At 37.7% G+C, this 24,378-nt stretch overlaps 1 protein-coding gene across 2 annotated transcripts in view; it reads left to right on the top strand.

Moving 5' to 3' along the window:
• Nucleotides 1–24,378, top strand: part of LOC150091211 (hemocytin-like) — a 1,750,539-nt gene that overhangs the window by 556,064 nt on the left and 1,170,097 nt on the right. For both annotated transcript variants that reach the window (XM_090374755.1, XM_090374750.1), the window contains 2 exons: nt 13,743–13,873; nt 23,846–24,143. In XM_090374755.1, coding sequence (XP_090230881.1) covers nt 13,743–13,873; nt 23,846–24,143 — 429 coding nt within the window. The remainder of the gene's footprint in view (nt 1–13,742; nt 13,874–23,845; nt 24,144–24,378) is intronic.

Genomic DNA, 24,378 nt, shown 5'->3' with positions numbered 1-24,378 from the left:
TTGGAAAGTTTCAAATCTCTGACCAAATATCAAGAGTTGAAAAGTATCTGTACTTGTTCTGGGTTCTGCATCTTCTGGAGACTCCTTTTCTGATTCTGAATCAGAGTCACATCCATAAGTTTCTGGCATCTTTGCCTCTGGTTCTGACATTATATCATTGTGAGGAACCAGCCTTAGAGCAGATATGTTGATATACTCTGCTTTGTGCTTGGATTTCCCAGAAAAAACAGAAATATTGGTCATACAAAAGTAACAACTGTTTATGTGGTCTCGATTTTCGGTTCCTACCATATCACTGGAACAGAAAAAGGCATCAATTCATGACTAACTCTAAGCCAGCCTGTTAATATCCTTGAATATGAGCTACAGGAAATCTTTGGAATCCATACTTTATCTTGATCTCTGACCCTACATCCAAAATAGAGTTCATAATCTTTTCTCAAGTTGTAACAGTGGCATCCGCTGCAATTTTGATACCACTTCTCCGCAAATGTAGCAAAAGCTATCAGGCTTATTTCAGCAAGAATGCAACATATTTCATGTATGGTTACGTGCACATAGGAACACCAATTAAGAAATTATAGATTTTTATTTCTAATTTAAACACAGTCACGATTTGCACTTAAACACACAACACTTGTTTACAAACACTAACTCACTAAAACACTTGTTCACATTGTTCACCACTTACTCTCTGAAACACACGGTGTGGAACCCACTTGTATATATAGTGGTAGAGAAGTTTCTAGAAGGCTCACAGTGTTTCTAGAGAACTCTATCAAAAGTTCTAGGACATTCCAGAAATATCCCAACCTTTGGATGTATTGTTACAGCATTTAACAATATCCTAGAACATTCTAGAATGTTCTCAAATATTGTAGAAATCTCCTGATGTTCTAAAAAAAATTTTTTTTTAAAAATAAATAGATAAAATAGATGGAAAAGATGATTAAACCAACTACAGGCCTTGGTTTTTGGTCATTAACCTATGATATTTGAAAACTGAGGGTAATGAGAACGTCTTAACCAGATATCAGTTTTTGAACATATTTCCTACAAGAATCTGTCAAAATTATTTCATGAAAGAAATTGATGCTGACCAGTATTACTCCTACGGCAATTACTACAGTTGGAAGGTTCATTTGTGATGGGCAATTTTTTTTATAGGAATGGCCTTGCACAGAACGGTGACCACAGACTACCTCAGTGGCAATTTAACTTAGTAATGTGCCCAAGAGCAATTAACTTAAAACATTTTCTGACAGTAATCAGTAACTCTATATGAATAGCAGTATACATATGCTTTACCATTATTTATCAAAACCTTTCTGATTTTCCTAGTTACCTGCAAGATCCAGTTGTCAACAATTTTTTTTTTTTTTTATTGAATAGTGACCAACACAATGATCACTGTTATGAGTCAATTCACTTAATCAGTCAATTCTCATTCCCTTAGGTCTCTCCTCCATAGCTGTTCCTTAGTTACTTATTTTTAACTTCCATGTACAGTGTGATATTCAGTTTGGATTTCTCAGCTGTTTGGTATTTATTATACAGTTTCTTTTATTTGAGCAATATCCTTAATTTTTATAATGTCTTTCTCAGTTTCTCTCTATCTGTAACCACCTTTTTGTCATGAACAACTCTTTAAAGTTTTAATCCGGCAGTAGTGGTGGGGCAGCTGACAAGTGCCCCTCAAAAATAACATTCTCACATTCATAAATCGATGATTAAAATTCTAAAATAGTTTCTACTTTCCTAAATATAGGTAAACTTTTACTGCAGTAGCTTCTGAACTTGATTGTCTTATGGCTACATATAGAACTTGGGTGCCTTGCCAGATGCCCTTGCCATTCCACTATATTTGCAACTATAAGGATATTTTATACTTATATTTCAAGCAATTCTACAATTACTTGAAATATTCTACAAGCAATTGAAGATTAGATGTGCAATTGCACATCTATTCTAGTTATGCCATTCTTCAATTGCTTGAAGAATGGCATAACTGGATAACTGCTGATTCTATATTTGTTTAAAGTTTCATGATACCTGATTTTCCTCTTCCAGTAGGTCAACAAACATGTACCATCTTACCCTAGTTGTTTTTGAAAAATATATTATTGTTTTTACAGAGTAAAGAGAATAACACAAAATATGATGTTCTCTCAGTCACTACACTGCAAGAAGAAACATAATTTATCATTAGCAGTAGTAGAAGCATATGCTGCCAGAAAGAAAGCTTCAGCCAAAATATATAACATCAGCCAAAAAAAAAAAAAAAAAAAACCCCTTCCCATTTCGCTTATCCATTCACTCCAAATGCTTGTCTCATTCTGCCTTGAACTTATTTATGTTTTCGACCTCTACTAAAACAGATGTTTGTTTGTTTTGTTTGTTATTTGGTTTTTAGGAGCATTAGCAACTAAGGCCATATTGCTCCAGGATATGCGGTGGTCATTCCCTGACCTTTCCGCATCCTCCGTATTTGGTGGTGACGGGCTCGAACCCCGGTCTAATCAAGAAGCGTGTGCTACGCACTGCTGCTCCTTCCCACCTGGCTACGGAGGCACACTAAAACAGATGGAAGTTTGTTCCAACTATCAACCACCTGCTGGATAAAGGCAAATTTCTGCACGTCTATTCTACAATTGTCTTTCTTCAATTTGAATTTATGTCCCCTCAGGTGAGTAATCTGAGCAAGAGGAAGAATCTCATCAGCATTGAGCTTGATCAAACCATTCAAGACCTCAATTAGATCACCTCAGAGGTGCCTAGTCTGTAGATGCTGCAATTTGCAGAATTTAAGCCTTTTTTTGGTAACAGTAACCATTTTATCCCCTCACCAATCTTGAGGCCTCCAGACCTGTATGCAGTACTCAAAGTGTGGCCTGACCATTGCCTTATACAAGGGGACAATCACCTCCTTATCCCATCTAGCAAAATTTCTGTATATCAATGATAAGACACAATGAGCTACTCTTTCAGCCTGTCTCCACTGCTCAAAAAACTTCATATCTGACTACACAATTACTACCAGGTCCTTTTCATTCTCTACTACCCTGAATATATTACCACATGGTTGGTACTTTTCTCTGGGGATACTGCTACCCATATGCAATATTTTACATTTGTCAATGTTAAACTTCAGTTGTCACTTCTCAGTCCATCTTTTTTTTTTTTTTTTCTTTTATGTAAACCCCAAACACGAGAAGTATTAGAACCTATAGTACTTAGTACCGTGCTTGGGTTGGAGGTTGAGAAGATGATGAAAGAAGATATTTGTTGACATTGGATTTGAACTTCTGTAGACTGTAATTTTCAGGAAATACGTATGAAGGAAGGTTGTTCCAGAAAACGGCAGTTGAATGAATAAATGAGGAAGATGAAACGTTGGTTCTGTGAGTTTGAAGTTGGACAGTAAATGGATGTTGGCTGGTGGCGGCACATGTTCGGACTGTTTTGAGAGAGAGAGTGGAAATTATAGCAGCCAAGTCAGAAGAACAGGGCCTGTGGAAGTATCTGTAAAAAAGACATGCAGTAGAAACAGTACATCTATGAGACAGCGAGTGGAGAGATTCTGTTAGAGATGAATCATAAATTAACCTAACTGCCCTCTTCTGAATGGAATCAAGAAGCCTGAGAGAGGTTTTGGGGGCACCAATCCAGATGTGGGAACAATATTCCATGGCACGGCGGATTTGCGATTTATACAGAGTGAGCAGCTGTTTGGAAGAAAAGTAACGCTGAGAGCGAAAGAGAAAACCAAGTTTTTTAGATGCAGAGGAAGCAGTATTTGTAATGTGCTTGTGCCAAGAGAGATTAGAAGTCAGGTAATCCCCAAAAGTCAGAGTGTCACTAAAGATAAACATAGTAGTAGAAGAATCCTTTTTGCGAGATTTAAGACAAGACTGAGTTTTAGAAGGATTGAAATCAACTAAGTTGTCTTTGCCCTACTGGAGAATTACCTGGAGATCGGCATTTAAGGAATTGGTAGCAGATTTTCGAGAAGTTGAAGATGATTGAGCAGGGCAAGGTTTCTCAAAATGGAAAGTGGAATGCAATGTGCTATCATTGGCAAAACTATGGATAGGATTTCCAGTCAATGGAAGAAGGTCATTAATATACAAGAGGAAAAGAGTGGGGGGAAAGAACTGAACCTTGGGGGACACCGGCATTAGTGGAGAAGTTAGAAGACAAGAGAGCATCTACCATCACCCTCAGTGAGCGATAAGAGAGAAAACTATATAACCAATTACTAAAAACAGTTGGCAAACCATAAGATGGAAGCTTGTTAAGAAGACCTTTATGCCAGACGCAATCGAAAGCCTTTGAGATGTCAAGAGCAACTACTTGTGTTCCACCGAACCTTTCCATTGAATTAGTCCATAAATGGGTAACATAAGCGAGAATATCACCAGTGGATCGACACTGACGGAATCCATACTGGCGATTGTTGATCAGACAGAAAGTTTCTATGTAGTTTAAGAGTTGGCGGTTAATTGATTTCTCCATTACTTTAGAAAGAGTAAAAGTAATTGCAATAGGATGATAATTGGATGGGAGGGATTTGTCACCCTTTTTAGGAACAGCCTGAATAAGAGCAAATTTCCAAGCAGAAGGAAAAACACCTTTGGAATAAGAAAGTGAAAAAAGGCGGCAAAGAATAGGAGTAAGTTCAGGAGCACAGATTTTGAGAATAAGTGGAGAAATACCATCGGGACCTGGAGCTTTGTTAGCTTCAAGATTCGTCAAAATCCTTCTGACATCCTTTTGACGGAAGACCACAGGAGGCATTGAATGGAGCATGTTGGGAATGGTGGGAGGTGTTTTACCAAGATCATTAATACATGAGTTGGAAGAAAAATGGGATGCTAGCAGGTCAGCTGTATCCTTGGCTGTAGTGACAACAGAACCATCTGGTTAGGACAGAGGTGGGAGCAGAGATGGGCAAAAGTTGCGGCCAATCTGTGGCTTTGGCAAGAGACCAGAATGCTCGGCTACCATTATGGCAAGAAGCAAGTTTTCCACTCTTAGCCTGTTCAAACTCTAATTTGGACTGATTAATAATTGCTTTACAATTGTTGCGAGCTGTGGTGTAGGCAGAAAATGAAACTGAAGAATTATAAACGAGCCAGATAAAGGACGAGATTTTAAAGTGGAGTGTGGGATAAAGGATTCCATTCCTGCAAGAATAATTTCACTGACAAGATCTGAGCAAATGTTGACATCAGAAGTGTAGAAACAGTAATCGGACCAAGAAAAGAAGAAAAGAAAAGTCTCGCAGGTCATCCCATTTTGCATTCTTCTAATGCCAAACAACACGAGGTTGGGAATAGCCATGAGATAGAGGTTCCATTGGAGAAGAGATAATCATCAAGTTGTGATCTGAAGTGCCAAAAGGACCTCTCACTTCGTCCGTTTACTTAGAAGGGTTGTTTGTGAGAAAAAGATCAAGCGTATTGGCTGTAAGATTAGGATTGTCCGGTATACTTGTAGGTAAATGAACAATCTGTGCTAGGTCATTAGTAATTGCAAAAGCCTCAGCATCTCGACTTGCTGGGTCGGCGTGACTAGAAAACGGAAGCCAGATGGAGTTGTGAACGTTAAAATCCCCAAGGAAAATTACCTCACTGTTTGGAAAGTTTGACTGTAGAAAGTTAAGTTGCAAAGAGAGGAAGTCAAAGAGCTCCAAGTGATTAGTGGAGTTGAGTTGGGAGAACAGTAGAGACAACAGTTGAATTTGACACATTGATGTAGAGAGATTTTAAGCGAGAGAAGATCAAAGAGAGGAGATTCCAAATTGCCAATTCTCTGACAGAGAATATCAGAATGGACATATGCACAAGTACCACCTTTGAGGCGAAAGGAATCATACAGCAAATATTTTGGGCATCTGTGATGAGCAGTAGTTGAATCAACCGATAACTGAGATTCTGTCACAAAAAGTACATTGGGTTTGGTAGACTGCAAGTGGAAATGGACATCGTTGAGATTAGAATCGAGACTACGTATATTTGTGAAATGAGGAAGTGCTCTGCTGGACTTTTCTAGATCATGTTGCAGTAGTGTACTATCATTACTGTCGTTAACAACCCTGCCGACCTTCGTATCATCTGCAAACTTGCATATATATTATTCCTGATATACCTTCAACAATATCATTGATAAATATTGAAAACTAGAATGTACTCAACACTGAACCCTGGAGGATTCCACTAATAACATTAGTCCACGAAGAGCAGTATCCATTGATTACCACTCACTGTCTTTTCCCACTCAACCATCCTTTTATCCATTGTAGCAAGTTGCCCTTAATGCCATACTTCTCAAATTTGTACAGTAGTCTTCCATGTGCAACAGTATCAAAAGCTTTCCTAAAATCCAAATACAGGCAGTTCCCGCTTTATGAGTTCATGGATTTACGAGTTCTTTTTTTCAAGTATCAAAAAAATCAAAAGTATGAATATTAATTCCTCAATAGTACAATGCAGTACTACTGTGCATGCATTTTTTTAATCAGATGAGAGTGTCTTACTAACTTACATAACATAAGGCAGTTGCCACACTGAAGTTACAAAGGGTGGTTGTGTTGCTCTTCATTTTTGCTGTCTTGTCGAGCACACCTAGTGTGTGCTCGACAAGACAATTAAAAAATGAACTAATGAGACTCGTAACAGAGAAGAAAAATGCATGGGATGCATATAAATTATCAAGCGACTCAGAAACCTATGGCAGATATAAGTTAATCTGTAATCAGGTCACAAAGGAGGTTCGGCAGGCGAAGGCAGATTACGAGAAATCCTTGGCAAAAGATGCTAAGAAAAACAGCAAGGATTTCTTTACTTATATAAACTCTAAAAGGAAGGGGATGAATCTGATTGGTCCACTTGACATTGATGGTTCGACTGTTGATGATCCTGCTCAGATAGCAAACAGACTGAATGAGTATTTTGCATCTATATTCACACGTGAGGAATTATTAAAGTTTGAAAATGGCAGAAGGTTATCAAATTGTAGCAGGATACTTAATGATTTTGTAATAACTGAGAGCAAAGTGGAAGAGAAATTGTTGAAGTTAAACGTAAGAAAAGCACCTGGGGTGGATGGGATCTATCCAATTATATTAAAGGAGGCGGCAAAGCAACTAAGCAAACCCTTAGCCATAATTATGAGAGCATCCTTGGACTCAGGGGAGGTTCCCACAGACTGGAGATGTGCAAATGTATCTCCAATTTACAAAGGGGAATCGAAGGGTGACACGAGTAATTACAGAACAGTCTGTTCCGTGTAAAATAATGGAGTCGTTGGTTAAAGATGCATTGCAGGATCATCTAGACAGGACTGCAGCAATAATTCAGACACAGCATGGGTTTGTTAAGGGAAAGTCTTGTCTGACAAATTTGATAGGATATTATGATGTGGTTACAAAGGAACTGGATGCAAAAAATAATTTTGATATCATATATTTGGATTTCAGGAAAGCTTTTGACACTGTTGCGCATGGAAGACTATTGTACAATTGGAGCAGAATGGTATTAAGGGTAAGTTGCTACAATGGATAAATGGATGGTTAAGTGCGAGAAGACAGAGGGTGGTAATCAATGGGTGCTGCTCTTCTTCGACTAATGTTATTAGTGGAGTTCCACAGGGTTCGGTGTTAGATCCACTGTTGTTTTGTATATTTATCAATGATATTGATGAAGGTATATCAGGCTTAAAGTCGAAGTTTGCAGATGATACAAAGGTTGGCAGGGTTGTTAATGACAGTAATGGCAGTGTGCTACTGCAACAGGATCTAGATAATTTGGGCAGATGGGCTAAGAAGTGGCAACTGAAGTTTAACCTTGACAAATGCAAAGTACTACATATGGGTAGAAGTAACCCCAGAGAAACGTACCAACTGTGTGGTACTACACTTAAGGTGGTAGAAAATGAAAAAGACCTGGGAGTAATTGTGCAGGCAGATATGAAGTTTTCTGAGCAATGCAGACAGGCTGCCAGGGCAGGTCATGGGGTTTTCTCAATGATATATAGGAATTTTTCTAGCAGGGAAAAGGAGGTGATTATCCTTCTGTATAAGGCAATGGTCAGGCCACGCCTTGAGTACTGCGTACAGGTCTGGAGGCCTCATTTTAGGAAGGATGTAGATTTACTAGAGCGTGTACAGAGAAGGGCAACAAGATTTGTGAGGGGAATGAAGGGATCCTCTTACCAAGAGAGGCTTAAGTTCTGCAAATTGCAGTGGCTGGAGACTAGGCACCTGTGCGGTGATCTGATTGAGGTATATAAGGCCTTGAATGGGTTGAGCACGCTGAATTCTGATGGGATCCTCCCACTTGTTCAGATTACGAACCTAAGGGGGCATAAATTCAAATTAAGAAAAGACAGATGTAGAATAGATGTGTGGAAATTTGCCTTTAACCAGCAGGTGGTTAATTGCTGGAACAAACTTCCATCTGTCGTTGTGGAAGTTGATAGGTTGATTAAATTTAAGGAGGGAATGGTGTGATTTTTTTTTTTTTTTTTTTTGGCTGATGCTGCATAAGCTCATACATTTGCTTTCTTGCATCACATGCCACTATTACTACTACTACCAGAAAAGTTGCCAAAGATTTAAAAAATGCTTATGCATGCTGTCATAAATTTTATAAAGGAAACAGGAGGCTGTCTTGAAAACAAACGTCTCTTGGAGCACTTCGGAAGAAGAAGGCAGATTATGAAAAATCTTTGGCAAAGGATGCAAAGAAAAACAACAAAGACTTCTTTACTTATGTAGACTCTAGAAGGAAAGGGATAAATCAGATTGGTCTACTTGATATTGATGGTTTGACTGTCGATGATTCTGCTGAGGTAGCTGATACACTGAATGAGTGTTTTGCATCTACAGTCACTTGTGAGGAATTCTGTAGGGAAGTGGAGGCTAGAAGCCTATCAAACTCTAACAGGGAGCTAAATGATTTTGTAATAACTGAGAGCAAAGTGGAGGAAAAATTGTTGAAGTTAAACATAAGAAGGGCATCTTGGGTGGATGGTATCTATCCAGTTATATTCGGCATAAATGCATTGAGTCTTCTGCAAGCTCACCAAAATCGGTAAGGTGACTCCACATGACTTCTACTCAACCCCAACATTCTGCATTACTTAAAGCTGACATCCTTTGGTGGACATCCAATAAAAGTTACTCCTCATACCTTCATCAACTCCTGAAAGGAAATAAACAGAATAGGACTTATTAACTGTACCAGAGGAGCAAATTGTCCCAGAGCTAAGTGAACAAAGAGTCATCGAAGCAACAATAATCGTGCCTCAAAAAAGATGGTAGCATTGTTTTGGCAAGGAGCATAATTTACCAACATCTGTCAAAGCAGATTATCTCCACTGCCACGTCTGACCTGACCTGACATCCCTTATCATGTCAGGTGCTACAAGTGCTAAAAATATGGGCACTCCCAAACTGCATGTTATGGTGAGGCAATATGTCCTAATTGTGGATTTGAACAAAGGAGGTCAACTAATCTGATGGTACCAAAGCATTCCTCATTGCCCAAAACAATTTGGGCAATGAGGATAACATCCTGCATTCTCCAAAATATGTGAGCTGTGGAAGAAAAGGAAAAATATCCAGATATATATAAAGTGGAGAACAAAGTCACGTACTTGAGTCAAGAAGACAAATAATCAAAACAGAATCAAAATGGATGTATACCACTCTTGTTGAACATTGTGACTCAGTAGGTGCTCAGACAGATGTATCAGTTCCCCCAAATATCTCCATTGCTAATTGGGCATGTTCCTTTCTCTCTACTTCCAAACAGTGTCCTTTGCAACAAACAACTGAACAAGCCAGTAATACCCCAATTACCATTCCTATGATAACTGTAAAAATCACTTCAGAAACTACTGTAGTAAAAGTGTGACTATATAAGAAGGTAGAAAAAAAATTCAGATTTTTAATCATAGATTAACAGTTAATGCAAGAAACTTGTTTTTGAGATTCGCTTGTTATGTTACCCCACTACTGCCAGGGGTTAAGAAGTAAGGAATCTCAATATGTGATTTATTGGAGACAATGTCAATGAGAAAGAGAGGAATTGGTGCTTTGATTACATCACTAACAGGGAGCTAAATTTTTGTTCCTCTATTAGTGTTTCATTAGTTACTGTGATTCTCAACAGATCTTTGTTCAGTTTTACTTGTTCACTAATGTATTTTGATGCAAACCAGAAAGCCATTTTTTGTGTGTGACGAAGAAGAGATAATGGAGAGTGATGAGTGATAAAGAACCTTATCCAGGCATTTGTATAACTCAAGCAGAGGCATTTCAGTGAATTTGCTCTTCAGTTGATGACACATTTGTTGAGCACCAGTTTAATTTTGAGTCTTATTGGCTGAATGCAAATCTGTGATGAAGTACTTACTCACAACTTTGATAAAGTATGTTGAACTCATTTTTATGAACATCTTGTCAGCTAGAAATATCAAATTGATTTGCCACACTGGATCTGACAGTGCAATCACAAGATTTTACTTTTTCTCCAAGAGCATTTTAATTCCATTCTAGAGTTGGAAAAATCTGTGTATTATTATGCCATGACTCAACCAACAAACATCCACATGGTATGGTATGTTAAGGAGCTCATCTTCAGTGTCAGCTAGGAACTGTCTGAACTTGTGGTGCTTTAGACTTGCAAATGAGCAAATGTGATTCATAGTGTGAATCACAGCATTCTTAACTTCAATTGGTTTCAGCTTTTTGCAGAAAGAATCTCAAGGTTAATCATGCAGCAGAGAGTGATGAGAGAGTTTCATACTCCATTTTTCTTGCCATGAAACTGAGGAGTTCAGTGCGACCGCCACTATTACTGGCCATTAACCTTCAAAGCATTTGGAAAAGCCTTTAAAATAAATCTTTTCCAGTAACTGTGCTATGCAAGCTATGAAGATCTGCAAGTTTCTCATTTATAATAGAGTTTTTGCCCATGCTCTGTATAATAATTTCAGCTGTGTAGCATCTGTTATGTCTTCACAAATAAAACACTACAGTTTGGGTCTCTAAACACATTTTGTCACAAGGGTAACTAAGCAGGTCTTCAATATTTGAAATTGTCTACACATGCATTTCTTAGCAAACTCTTCTTCTGTATTAATTTTCATTGCTTAACATTGATAGGAGCTGCATCAGCTCATTATTGCTTTCTTGAGAAGTTGAACCACTGAATATTGCCATGACTTGAGCTTTAAGGTAAGGTAAAGAAAGCCAACATGAGAAACATGGCAAAGTATGGGAACTTACTGGGAACTGCTTTGGCATTACTGCAGTTTCTCCCTGCATTCTTGATAAACAGGCGGTGTGTTTTATCAGTAGTGGCAGTAGAAGTCGAGAATGATATATTGATTGACATGTAGGTGTGACAGACAATGTATTGATTAGTTTTTTCTCGTTATTAAAAGCAGATTATTGGAGTTCATGGGTGTTTTTTGCTAGTTAAAAAAAACATATTACTGATTTCTTTGTAATTTTTTAAGGTTAGGTTTCCTAGCCTAACCTTTAAGGTTAGGTTATGAAACCTAATTTTAAAGGTTTCCTAACCTAATCTTAAAGATTAGGTTAGAAAAAAAAAGAAAAAGGTTTCAATCTATCACTTAACACTATGATGTTATTGTCTGTCGTGTTCACACACCAATCAGTATGTTGTCTGTCATGCCTACCTGTCAATCATTATATTGTTCTCGACTTCTACTGCCGCTGCCGGTAACATGCACTGTCTGTTTACAAAGAATTCAGAGAGAAACTGCAGTAGCAGCAAAACAGTTTGTCTGGTCAGTTTCCCATACTTTGCTGTGGTTCTCATGTTGGCTTTGTTTACCTTCACTGAGCTTGTTTGACAGCCAGATCTGACTGAAATGCCCTGATGTGCACTTCATAGGATGCTAATTGTTATTGAGACGTACAGACATACAATTAATTGAGACGTACAGTCTTGCCATTGTTTTGAAAGAGCTAGTCAGCCTGCCATTAATTTTAATATTTTTGTCATTCACTCTCAGTTTTCTGGTTTTTTTTATAAAAACTTGACATGATTAAATGCTTATTTAAAAAGAAAGAATATGATGCAAAAATACATGTTCAGATATAAGAAAGAGATAATGTCACCCACTATATTTCAGAGTACTAAACAAGATGACTGTGAATTTTAATTGACACTTTTGCTAAACACATTTGTCATTGAGTTGAAGTGTGGGTTCCATGCATTTTAGTTGTCTTAATAGACTTTCCCCTCCTACATTTCTGTAGCCTCAAATGAAGAAAGTATGTCAGGCTCCTGAAAATGAGGTTAATAAAATCCCCCACCTTACTCTCTACTGAGAATGTTTCGTGTAACGGCTTTAGTTTTGTAATAGAAATTCTCCCATGATTGTTTGTGCGGTGTTATGCTTTCATTTAAGTTAATAAAATTAAATTTCTACTTCATTCTCCCCAATAAGATTTTGTATGTTTTTATATCAGTTGGCTTTTTATACTTATACTATTGTTTTTTTAGGTGTTTCCGGTTATTTGGTTTTTTAGGAGTATTAGCAACTAAGGCCATATTGCTCCTGGAATATGCGGTGGTCATTCCCTGACCTTTCCGCATCCTCCGTATTTGGTGGTGACGGGCTCGAACCCCGGTCTAATCAAGAAGCGCATGCTATGTACTGCTGCCCCTTCCCACCTTGCTATGGAGGCGCCCTTTTGAGGTGTGGAGAAGTACATGTGCCCTGTGTGTGTGCGTGTGCGTGCGTGTGTGTGTGTGTGTGTGTGTGTGTGTGTGTGTGTGTGTGTGTGTGTGTGTGTGTGTGTGTGTGTGTGTGTGTGTGTGTGTGTGTGTGTGTGTGTGTCACAGTTACAGTCTTTCTGTAACTGAGGATTAAAATCAAGCATTAAGTTGGTTTTAGCATGTAATAATTCAATAGGATAAAAAATTAATAAGGCGAAACATTTTTATTATTTTAAGTTTAGAATTTCTTTTGACAGTTATTAAAAATGAATTAAATTACTTAGAAAAATGTAGTGTTGAGGTCTTGAATTGTAGCCCTGGGTACTGTAGTCCCCCAAATCTCTTTCCCATCATAACACCCCTGCAACTGCCAATTTATTTTCTGAATTTCTTGAAAGAATTATAATATTACAGATTCTTTAGTTGTCTCTTATTGCAGTTTAATTACATTTACTGCTACTTATGAATAGGGCTGCAACTTTTGTTGGTTTTCTTCATACTATGGATGACTTAGTTGGTATTTATTGGGGAGTTGCTAGATAAAAAAAAAAAAATCAGATTTTTCTTCTGGCAAACTGGAAGGAAATGGTTCTTAACTCGTGAATTTTCATCCTGTTGGATGAAAACTTCCCTGAAATGTATAAGCACTTAGCAGAAGCAAACATGTTAATGTGATCATGGCAATATTCATATGTTGTTATAAGATATATAAGGTTTGCAGTAGTGGAGGCCTACATCTAAAGCAACTATTGAAATCATTGGAATATCTTTAAGGTTGGCTAATTGCATCGTGAATAATAGGCATTAATACTTTTCATATGGAAAATACAGTTTATTTGTAGCAACATCAAGTCATTCTGTGGTAATTACATTATAAATCAGTGATCAGTGTTATTCGAAAAGACTGTCACTTGTATTGCATAATTACTCATTGTAAACATTTTCTAGAAATTTATTATATCAAGTTAAATTTATTTTCAGGTGTGTTTTTGATGCTTGCGCTTGTGATACTGGTGGAGACTGTGAATGTTTGTGCACTGCTCTGGCTGCATATAGCCAAGAATGCAACATCCATGGTGTTCCAATCAGATGGAGGTCTCAAGACTTGTGCCGTAAGTTTGATTCCACTGCTAACTATGATATTGTTTCTTATTGTTGTACTTCTATATGCATTTCATCATATATTTGCCCTATATTAAATAACACGCTAAATAAGTCAGATAAATTACTGTTCAAATAGCGTGATTGTACTTCTCAGTAAATATCCATTATACATGTATTACCCCTTCCTAAATATACTAGTACTGTTATGTAACTAGGTTTGGAAATCACAAGTTATAATTTTATGCACAGTAATTATGCGAAATGTGGTGACAAATAAAACACCACTATTTGTGTGTGTGTGTGTGTGTGTGTGTGTGTGTGTGTGTGTGTGTGTGTGTGTGTGTGTGTGTGTGTGTGTGTGTGTGTGTGTGTGTGTGTGTGTGTTATGGAGGTTTAATGGCGCATAAGCTGCTGGGGCTATAATGCGCCTACCACTATTTGTGTTTCTGTTTTGTCCACTATGTCTTGCTTCTTTCTCTTTCAGGATAATGTAAACAAAAACTTTCTTGTTGGATGATTGTTGCTACTACAACAGAAGTTAACAGAAGGCACTGCTTCTACAGGGATGGGATACACTTAAATAGAAAGGGTGCAAGAATATTTGCTGATACTATTGAGGCAGTGTTACGTGGGTCGGAAAACTGCTAGCGTGGGTGGATACAAGGACTAATAGATTAACAGTAGCCACAGGCAGAGGTGAAAGTGATTCTTGCACTGCTTCTATTGGAATGAGCAGTAGCCTGGAAACCAAGATGCAGGATATTTTAAAGACTGCTGGGAGTCATTGCGGACAAGTAAACACATGGGTTGTGTTAGGGTAGCTAAGAAAAAGAACAGGTGCATGTATACTCTAGGTGGTAGATGACTTTCATCAACTGGTGAAATACCACCACTTTGCTTATTCGAGGCTTGAAGCGGTGAAACCCATGTTTAGTCTCTAGAGGAAAGTTTCCGGCATCCCCCTCCCCCCATACTTCTCCTTCAACCCATGCACGGTACTAAGTACTATAGGTTTTGATACCTTTCGTGTATGGGGTTTTCATAAAAAAATAAAAATAAAAAAAAAAAATACTTGCGTGTACACCAATGCTAGGAGTTTGGTAAATAAATTTGATGAATTTGAGGTATTGCTCAAAGCATCAAAGGCGGATATTGTTGGGATATCAGAGACGTGGTGTCACACGGATATAAGGAATGCAGAACTGGAATTTGGGGAGTACAACATCTACAGAAAGGATAGACAGGATAGGAAGGGAAGAGGGGTTATGCTATTAGTTAAGAAACACATAAAATCCAAGGAAGTGAAGCCAGTCGACATCGCTGGACAGTGCAGTGTCCAGTCAGTTTGGTGTGACATAAACATTGGGAGATCAAAATTGAGAGTAGGAGTGTGCTATAGGCCTAATGATTCTGATGAGTATAATAAGAAACTGTACAGGGAAATAGAGTGGGCCAGTAAATCAGAGTCTTATAATGGGGGATTTTAATTTCCCAGATATTGACTGGAATTTGTGGGTTGGTTACTCACACACTAGCAAGGCTTTTGTGGATTTATTGGATGATTGTTTTCTACATCAGCATGTTCGGGAGGCAACTCTTGATTTGATTATCAGTAGTGATTCTTCATGCATTAAGAATATGCAGATACAGGAACCACTAGGTGGCAGTGATCACAGTGTGCTGAAGTGGGATTTACTCAAGGAGGTAACTACCATCATAGGTAAAGGAAAGGGTTTTTGCTTTCGTAAAGGCGACTGTCATGGTCTGAGACAGTATTTCAATTCTATACAGTGGGACCAACTGATGATGTTACCAACAGTAAATTCAAAATGGGAAGCATTCAAAAAACTTATTTTGGAAGCTACTAGGCTTTACATACCAACTAAGAAATATTGTTCAAGGTTTAGGCCTAAATGGATGTCAGATGAACTAACGAGATGTATGGCAGAGAAGAAAAATGCATGGGATACATATAAATTAACACGTGACACAGAAGCCTATGATAGATATAAGTCGATCTGTAACCAAGTTACAAAGGAGGTTAGGCAGGTGAAGCCAGAATATGAGAAATCTTTGGCAAGGGATGCAAAGAAAAACAGCAAAGAGTTCTTTACTTATGTAAACTCTAGAAGGAAGGGGATGAATCAGATTGGTCCACTTGATGTCGATGGTTCAACTGTTGATGATCCTGCTCAGGTAGCTAACAAACTAAATGAATATTTTGCATCGACATTCACACATGAGGAGTTATTCAGCGAGGGGAATGCCAGAGGTGTATTCAACTCTGGCAGTAAGCTAGATAATCTTGTAATAACTGAGAGTTAAGTGGAGGAGAAATTGTTGAAGTTAAACACAAGAAAGGCACCTGGGGTAGATGGATCTATCCAGTTATATTAAAGGAGGCAGCATAGGAAGTAAGCAAACCCTTAGCCATAATTATGAGAGCTTCCTTGGACTCAGGGGAGATACCCATGGACTGGAGATGTGCAAATGTGACCCCAATTCACAAAGGAGGATCAAAGGCTGACACAAGTAATTATAGACCTCTGAATTTAACTTCTGTTCCAGGAAAATTAATGGAGGCACTGGTTAAAGAAGCACTGCAGGATCATCTAGACAAGACTTCAGTTATAGCTCGGACCCAGCATGGTTTTGTTAAGGGGAAATCTTGTCTGATCAATTTGATTGGATACTATGATTCAGTCACAAAAGAACTGGATGCAGGGAATAACTTTGATATTTGAGTTTAAGTCAATATGCCACCACAAAAAATGCATAGCCCAATGTTATTGCACTGTGAAATCATGGCAATAGTATAAATGGAAATGTATTTAATATTTATCTATTGATTTATTTGATAAAGCATATTAATATGTGCACATGTACAAGTTACTTTTTCCACACTGAATAGTTTTATAAACGTGTATTAAATGTTGCATTGTAAATAACAGGAGATTTTTAAAATTAAAATTTTCATTAAAATTATTAAAAAATTATATTTAATTAATATTACAATCCATAAATAAATTGGTTTAGCATTGATATGCAATAGAGTTAAAAAATATATATATATGAATATAAAACTGTAAAAATAATATGTTTAATAATAGAAATAAAGAAGGGATAATAATGTGACAGCAAGTGTAAATGGCTATAAGTAATATCCAACAACAACATGTCATATAATATGTAAAGGCAATATGAAATAAAAAAAAAAGAGAAACAAAGAAATAATGAAAACAGAAGTAGAAATGGAAGGAATACAGTCTGTCCTCGACGTAAGTAAGAGATACGTTCCAGAACTACTTACATAAGTCGATTTTTACGTAACTTGGAAATGACTTTTTTTTAGAATCTAGGATTTACCTAGATAATACCTAGGTAATAATAGAATCTAGATAAATCCTAGAATCTAGGATTTATTATCCAGCATAGTTTAGGATTTATTTATAGTACACGTTTTATAGCACACGTTTCTTGAAAGTAAAAATTTATACTTATTAATTCATTCGACTTCACTCTTAAAAATTATACAGAAAGTATCTTTACGATTTTACCAAAAAAATTTCCATAAGTCCGTAGTTACATAACTTGAGCTTACGTAAGTCGGGGACTAACTGTATGTATCTAAAAATTTTTGGAAAGATATTAAGTATGGGAAGGATAATACAGCAGAAGTTATAAGCCAATAAATAATAAATTTAGTCTGGTGCCACATTACCATGCTGAGGCCAAAAAAGTGTCATGTCTGTTGTGTCCAGGGGCCTTCTGGATACAGTTTTGACGACATTGGATGCAACAATTGTCTATTTTTGTTCCTTGCTTTGTGTGTCCTATATCTATTGTTCTTTTGTGGTTGGTTTATCATATCATATTAGTGATATTTCGCACTTTTTTTTTTGGCTTCAGCGTGGTCAGGTGGTGCCAGTCTAAATTTTCCAAATTTTTAGATAACACATTTCTTCCACTTTCCTTCTGTCTCAAGTTATTTATTTGTTTCTTCACTCATTTTCTATTTTTTTTTTTCATATTGCCTATATATATAAGCATGTAAGTATAAATAAATCTGAAAAAAAGTTAGTATAGATGGAGGTGAGAATTACACAAAGTTCCTGGGACTAGAAGGGTAAGGTTATTAGAAAAAAGAAGTAATGTAGATACTTTGTGAAAAAGGTGAAAGAATGTTAATATTCTAAAAGTTATGTTGAATTAAGAAAATTATGGGCTGAATTTGCAAAGCCAATTTGGAGGTGAAGGAACTGTAAAGGAAAATTATTAATACAAATGATTAAACAAAATAAAGTAAAATCAAATGTTTAGGAATTAGGTCAGAAGCACTTAATAAATTATCTCTGTATTATTCACGTGGTTAAAGAATGGTTCATTTCTGAAAAATATTAAGAAATGGAAAAGTGCCATCCGGCACTAGAAAGTTTTTGGCATTCTTGTTTTCAGGAAAAAAAAAAAAAAAAAAAAAAAAAAGTGATCAGAGTTCTCCTAATAGCTTTTTCCTGAAAGATCAACGGTAACATTAAATTTGATGTGTTTTGTGTAACGTTGATCTGTTCTGCATAGTATTTGTGAGGATCATATATTCAGGAGTTAGGGTAGTGTTTTGTTTCATATTCTAAACTTCTGAGTCAATCAGCAACATGAGTTAGAGGAGATACCCTTCAATATATTTGTTTCTCTTGAAAATTAATCTTTATTGATAGTACTTTTTATTAATCATTATGTTAGTTAAATATTTATTTCCCTCTATGGTGATACATACTCTAAAACAATAATGGCAAGCATTTTCCAATTTATCATGTTTATTGTGGGCATTCTTTGCTACTACTTCCTTTTTAATTACATATTGCATAGCTGTTTTAGTCTTACCAGTTTAATTATTAAATTAAAAAATTGTTAAAGGTATCAGAACATAGCTATAGAGAATTTTGTTCCTCACTGCCCATCAATTTTCAAGAGTGCAGTTGGCTGGTGATACACTATAGGGTATGTGTGGGGCTCGCTTTGGTGAGTATGGGCTTGGCACACCCAGGGTCCTGAGCTGGATATCATCATTCTTCTCTTTCTTGGTGATTCCCTTCTACTTTTCTCTCTCTGGGTAATTCAATTTTTTTTTTTTTTCCTGGTGTAGCATAAGCCTCAGGCTTCCTTGCACCATATGGCTAATAATAATAATAATAATAATAATAATAATAATGATAATAATAAAAAACATCGCGAAAGTTACCCCATTGGACTTACCTTCCCCAAGGTCAGAGTGACGGCTTAGACAGATAGTGGCGCCATATGGTATCATTTATGAGAACTAACTAAATAAATAAATAAACCACTGGACATAAGACGTAGCTAAACAAGTCCACCTCCATAGAGGGATGATGTCGCAGAGAAATATTATTCATACTGCATCAAGTGTGGCGCAGGATAAAGTCACTCACGTTCAGGCCTTAGGCAGAGGGGTCAGTTCGAAAAGTTGGAGACAGTCTCCCGAGCAAGACAATGGAGCAAATGGCGCTGTCCGCCGTAAGGCTACCACAAGAGAAGGGCAAAACCATCCAGCCCTACCAACTGGAAGTGTTTCCTGTGCAACTGTGCTAGTGACCACCCAGGAAGGAAGAAGAAAACGACAACACACATGAAGTGGAGCATTGAAATGAATACACACATCATGCAAGCATACTATGAAATAACCAGGCTAGAGACCGATATGACAATGTACAGGTCGCGATTACATACCAAGTGGTTGAAACGATACCCGGATATTCAGGTCACAGAACAGCTAGCAGACCAAAGAAGGACCATCGTCACGAAGAACCTAATAGCTCCTGCCATCTTGAAAAAATTCAAGCAGGATGCCAGTGATCTGCTACAAAGCTCAAAGAATATGTTTAATATGGAACCAGAGGAGGAACAGCAAGAAGAAATACAACCCAGAGTAGCTGAAGTGGAAAGAGACGACATCATGCTATCCAGAATAGAAGATGAGTGGAAGAAGACCCTAACAGAATTCAAAGGAATGGACCCCACAAGAAACCATGTGATACTTAAGCAGAGGCCAAATAAAATCCTGTGGAGAGTAACTGACCACCGCAGTCGGCAAATAATGCCACATTATCTTGACAACAATTGTGCAACACCGGAGGCTATCCACACAGCCGTATACTGTGATGCCATAGCAGACACTAGGATTAAAAGAAAAGAAAGAAGAGACCAGCAGCAGAAGAACCGAAAACAGAAAGAACCGCCAGCTTGGGAAAGAAGACTTCAGCAGAAGATAGAAGAATTAAGAGTCAAGTTAGGTCAGTTGACCCAGTACCAACAGAGTAATAGAAGTAAGAAATTGATTGGAAAGGTGAAGAGCATCCTCAAGATAGACAGTGCCCACATCAAACTTGAGACCAGAAATCAGAGAGTAGGAGAATATTTAGACACACTGAAGCAGAAACTCCTCACACTCAGCAAAACACTACACCAATACAAAGAGAGCTCCCAGTGGAAAATAAACAACCAAATCTTTGATGAGGACCAAAGAGCCTTCTACAGGAAACTGGGTGAAGATGAGAAAGAAGGAAACGGACCACCAGAGAAGAAGACGATCGAAAAGTTCTGGGGAAATATCTGGAGCAGTGAAGTAAGACATAACAGCAGACCACCCTGGATAGAAGTAGAATGGAAGAAAATGAAGGACATACAAGAGATGAGAGAGTGGGAGATTCGAGAAGAAGAAGTAAAAGAGTCGATCAGGAACACCCACAACTGGTGAACCCCGGGAACTGATAACATCCACAACTACTGGTAAAAGAAACTCACCTGCACACACAAGCACCTAGCAGAGCAGTTCACTCCAACGATAAGCAACCCCAGAGACAATTCTGAAGTTTCTTACTGAAGGAGTCACATATCTGAAGCCTAAAGATGAAGATACAAGAAGCCTGGTGAAATACAGGCCAATTACATGCCTCCCAATGATGTAAAAGATCCTGACCTGCTGCATAACTAAGAATAACTCAGACCACTTATAGAGTCAGAAGATAATGGCTGAACAGCAGAAAGGATGCAAGGATCAATTAACTATAGATTCCACAGTTATGGAGCAAGCCTTCAAGAACCACCGCAACCTATACATGGCCTACATTGATTACCGCAAGGCCTTCGACTCCGTACCTCATAGCTGGCTAATAGAGACCCTGAAGATCTACAAGGTCAAACCGATAGTGACAAACTTCCTAGGAGTAACAATGGCGAAATGAGGTACCACCATTAAGGTCGAGAACATCACAATCAGACCAATCCCCATTAGAAGAGGAATCTTTCAGGGTGATGCTCTGAGTCCACTATGGTTCTGTCTAGCACTCTACCCTCTATCCACCATGCTCAATGGCAGCAAGTATGGATATAACCTGAAAGAAGGAAGAAAGAACCTGTACACCCTTACCTACCTGATGTACATGAATGACATCAAGCTCTACTCTGCAACCGAGAAGCAATTCCAGCAAGTACTCCGGATCACCGAAGAATTCAGCAAGGACATCAGTATGGAATTTGGTCTAGAAAAATGCAAGACCCACACACTGCACCAGAGAAATTAGTTGGCCGAAACTACCAGCTGTTGATTGGTAAAGAGATCAAAGCTATGACAGAAGGAGAGACCTACAAATACCTAAGGATGATGCAGGCTGAGCAGTTGGAACACAAGGAAATCAAGAAGTTCCTGACTGAAAAATATCATCAGAGACTCAGAAGCCAAGCCTGCTGAAAGCAAAATTGAAAGGAGGGAGCACATTTAAAGCCATAAACACCTATATAGCTCAGTAATAACATACACATTTGGGGTCATAGATTGGACTAACACCGAGCTAGAAGATATCATGCGAAAGACAAGGACAATGATGACCAAGAGTTGCCAACACCACACGAAGTCAGCAGTGGAGAGAATAACAATACCTTGGAAAGAGGGAGGAAGGGGCCTGATAGACCTGATAGATCAACGGAAAACAGTGATAGTTAACCTGAAGGATTACTTGGAGAACAACACAGCACCAGGCCATAAGGAAGATAGATAAGTGGTATACCCCACTCAACATAAGCGAGAGGCCCCTCCCACCCAGACAGCACAAGAAAAAAGCTAGAAAGATGGGCAGAGAAGACATTCCATGGCAGGCACTACAATGACCTCTATCAAGATCATATCAATAACATTGCTTCCAATGCATGGCTCACAAGTGGGACACCCCTGAGACTGAAGGATTCATGCTGGCCATCCAAGACTAGGTAATCAGCACCAAAAACTATAGAAAATACATCGCAAAGGAGCCTGGAATGTCAGATGACACATGTTGATGATGCCACTTGACCTCAGAAATGATCCAACACATCACACGGGGATGCAAGGTGATCACCCAGACTGAGCACGCTCGTAGGCACGATTACGTTGCGAGGAAAATACATCAGAAGCTAGCAAGGAAATACCAGTTGACCAAAGAAAGTGTACCATACTACAATTACAAACCCCAGGCAGTACTAGAGACTCCAACCCACAAGCTGTACTGGGACTGTGCAATAATAATGGATAAGACCTTCCCGCATGACAGACTATATATAACACTTATTGGACAAGATGGAAAAGGCTACCTACCTGATTGACATAGCGGTGCCCAACACTAGCAATGTCCAGAAAACCCATGAGGAAAAAATTAGGAAGTACACAAACCTGAGACATGAGGTCAAGGAGATGTGGCATATGCAAGAAGTAAGGACCATCATGATCATCGTGTCAACCATGGGTATGATGCCAAAAACCCTACATAGTAGCATAGCAGCAATAGGTCTCCCAGAGAACACCTACAAGGAACTTCAGAAATTCGCAATCCTGAACACCTGTAGCATAATCAGAGAGTTCCTCGACCAACAGGAACGCCAGACATTACAACCACCCTGTGTACTTGTTAGCAGTACCCGTCACGGAGGGGAATCCTCCAATAAGGGAAAAATAATATAAGAGCAACAAGAAGAATAATAATAATAAATGGATGTCACATGATCTAATGAGACTGGATGGGTGAAAGTGGAATTTTTTTTTTTTTTTCTGCCTGGTGCTATATACCATCTTGCTTTCTTGCATCATATGCTTCTACTAATGCTAATGCTAATTAACATGGCCCTGGCAATGTGCTCATCAAAATCAATCAATCCTTTTTACACAGTGATTAATATTCTAACGAAAAATTAAAATAAAACACTGCCAAGTTTTTCTAATTTTTCTTAGTGTCAATTGACTTACAAATTGACTTGTTTGAATTTTATAACTTTGTTATTAAAAAAAAAAAAAAAAAAACCTATAGAAACCAGGAAAAACATAATGAATACATTAATTGCCCTATAACAATATTTGGGTTTCACTTTTTTTATGCATTAGGCCAGGTCACATTGCATAAATATAACAGTTCCCTTTGCTGTTCTAGCTTTGTGACTATGTAGTGTCACAGACAGCACATTATTTTATATAAAACGAATGTAGATGACTTGGCAGACTGAAGTATAATTTTGACTTCTGGTTTTTTGGATAGGTCACAATATATTTGGTTATGTTTATTGATCTTGGCATAATTATATTTTTGAGAAAAAAAAAACTGATGGATGTTAAGAATCTACTTTTTATTGATTGCAATTAATATATTCAGGGGTGTTCCTAAGGTATGTTGCACCTGTGTGCCAGTTGAAAATTTCTGCCCCCCCCCCCCCATAAAATTTTCTTCATATGTGTATGTGAGTTTCAGGTTTTCAGGTGCCCCTTGAACATGTTGGCTCTTGGGTACAGTGCACCACTTGCACCCTTGGGACAGCCCGCCACTGAATATATTAATAGTTATGAATAGCATGATTTGGTGTTATCGATATTTGCATTTCTTGAATTTTTATTCACCTTATATTAATATATTTCTTTGAGGAAATTAAACTTTTCATACTTTTAGCAATTCAGTGTGATGAAGAATGTTCCTCTTATTCGGCATGCATGTCCAGTTGTCCAACAAAAACTTGTGAAACACTGTATAAATATTCAAACGTCCATGAAATTTGTAATTTAGAAAGTTGCGTAGAAGGATGTCTGCTAAAGCCCTGTCCTGAAGGTCAGGTATATAATAATGATAGGGACTACAAATGTATTCCTGAAGCAGAATGCAAGATACCATGTAAAGAAATTAATAGCCATCTCTATATGGAAGGTGAAAAAATTTCAGATATAGAAGTAATTGATGCTTGTCAGAAATGGTAAGTTCATTACAGTTTTTTTTTTCCCTTCCATAAATTGTCTTGATTTTAAAGCCTAATTTTCTTTCTTTGATTGAGACATAAATAATACTGACCTATTATGTTTAGTTCTTAATTCTTTATTTTTTAAAGTATTATATTAAATTATTTCTAATTTAGATTTTTTTAATACAATGGTCCAATAGACTCCAAAATCGAGAAAAGTTTTGTTTAAACTGGGTACAGTAAAATACCA

This window comes from Mastigoproctus giganteus, chromosome 1, assembly GCF_048544385.1.
Source record: "Mastigoproctus giganteus isolate SK-2022 chromosome 1, ASM4854438v1, whole genome shotgun sequence".
NCBI classification, from domain to species: domain Eukaryota; kingdom Metazoa; phylum Arthropoda; class Arachnida; order Uropygi; family Thelyphonidae; genus Mastigoproctus; species Mastigoproctus giganteus.
This window is presented reverse-complemented; position numbering and strand designations above follow the sequence as displayed.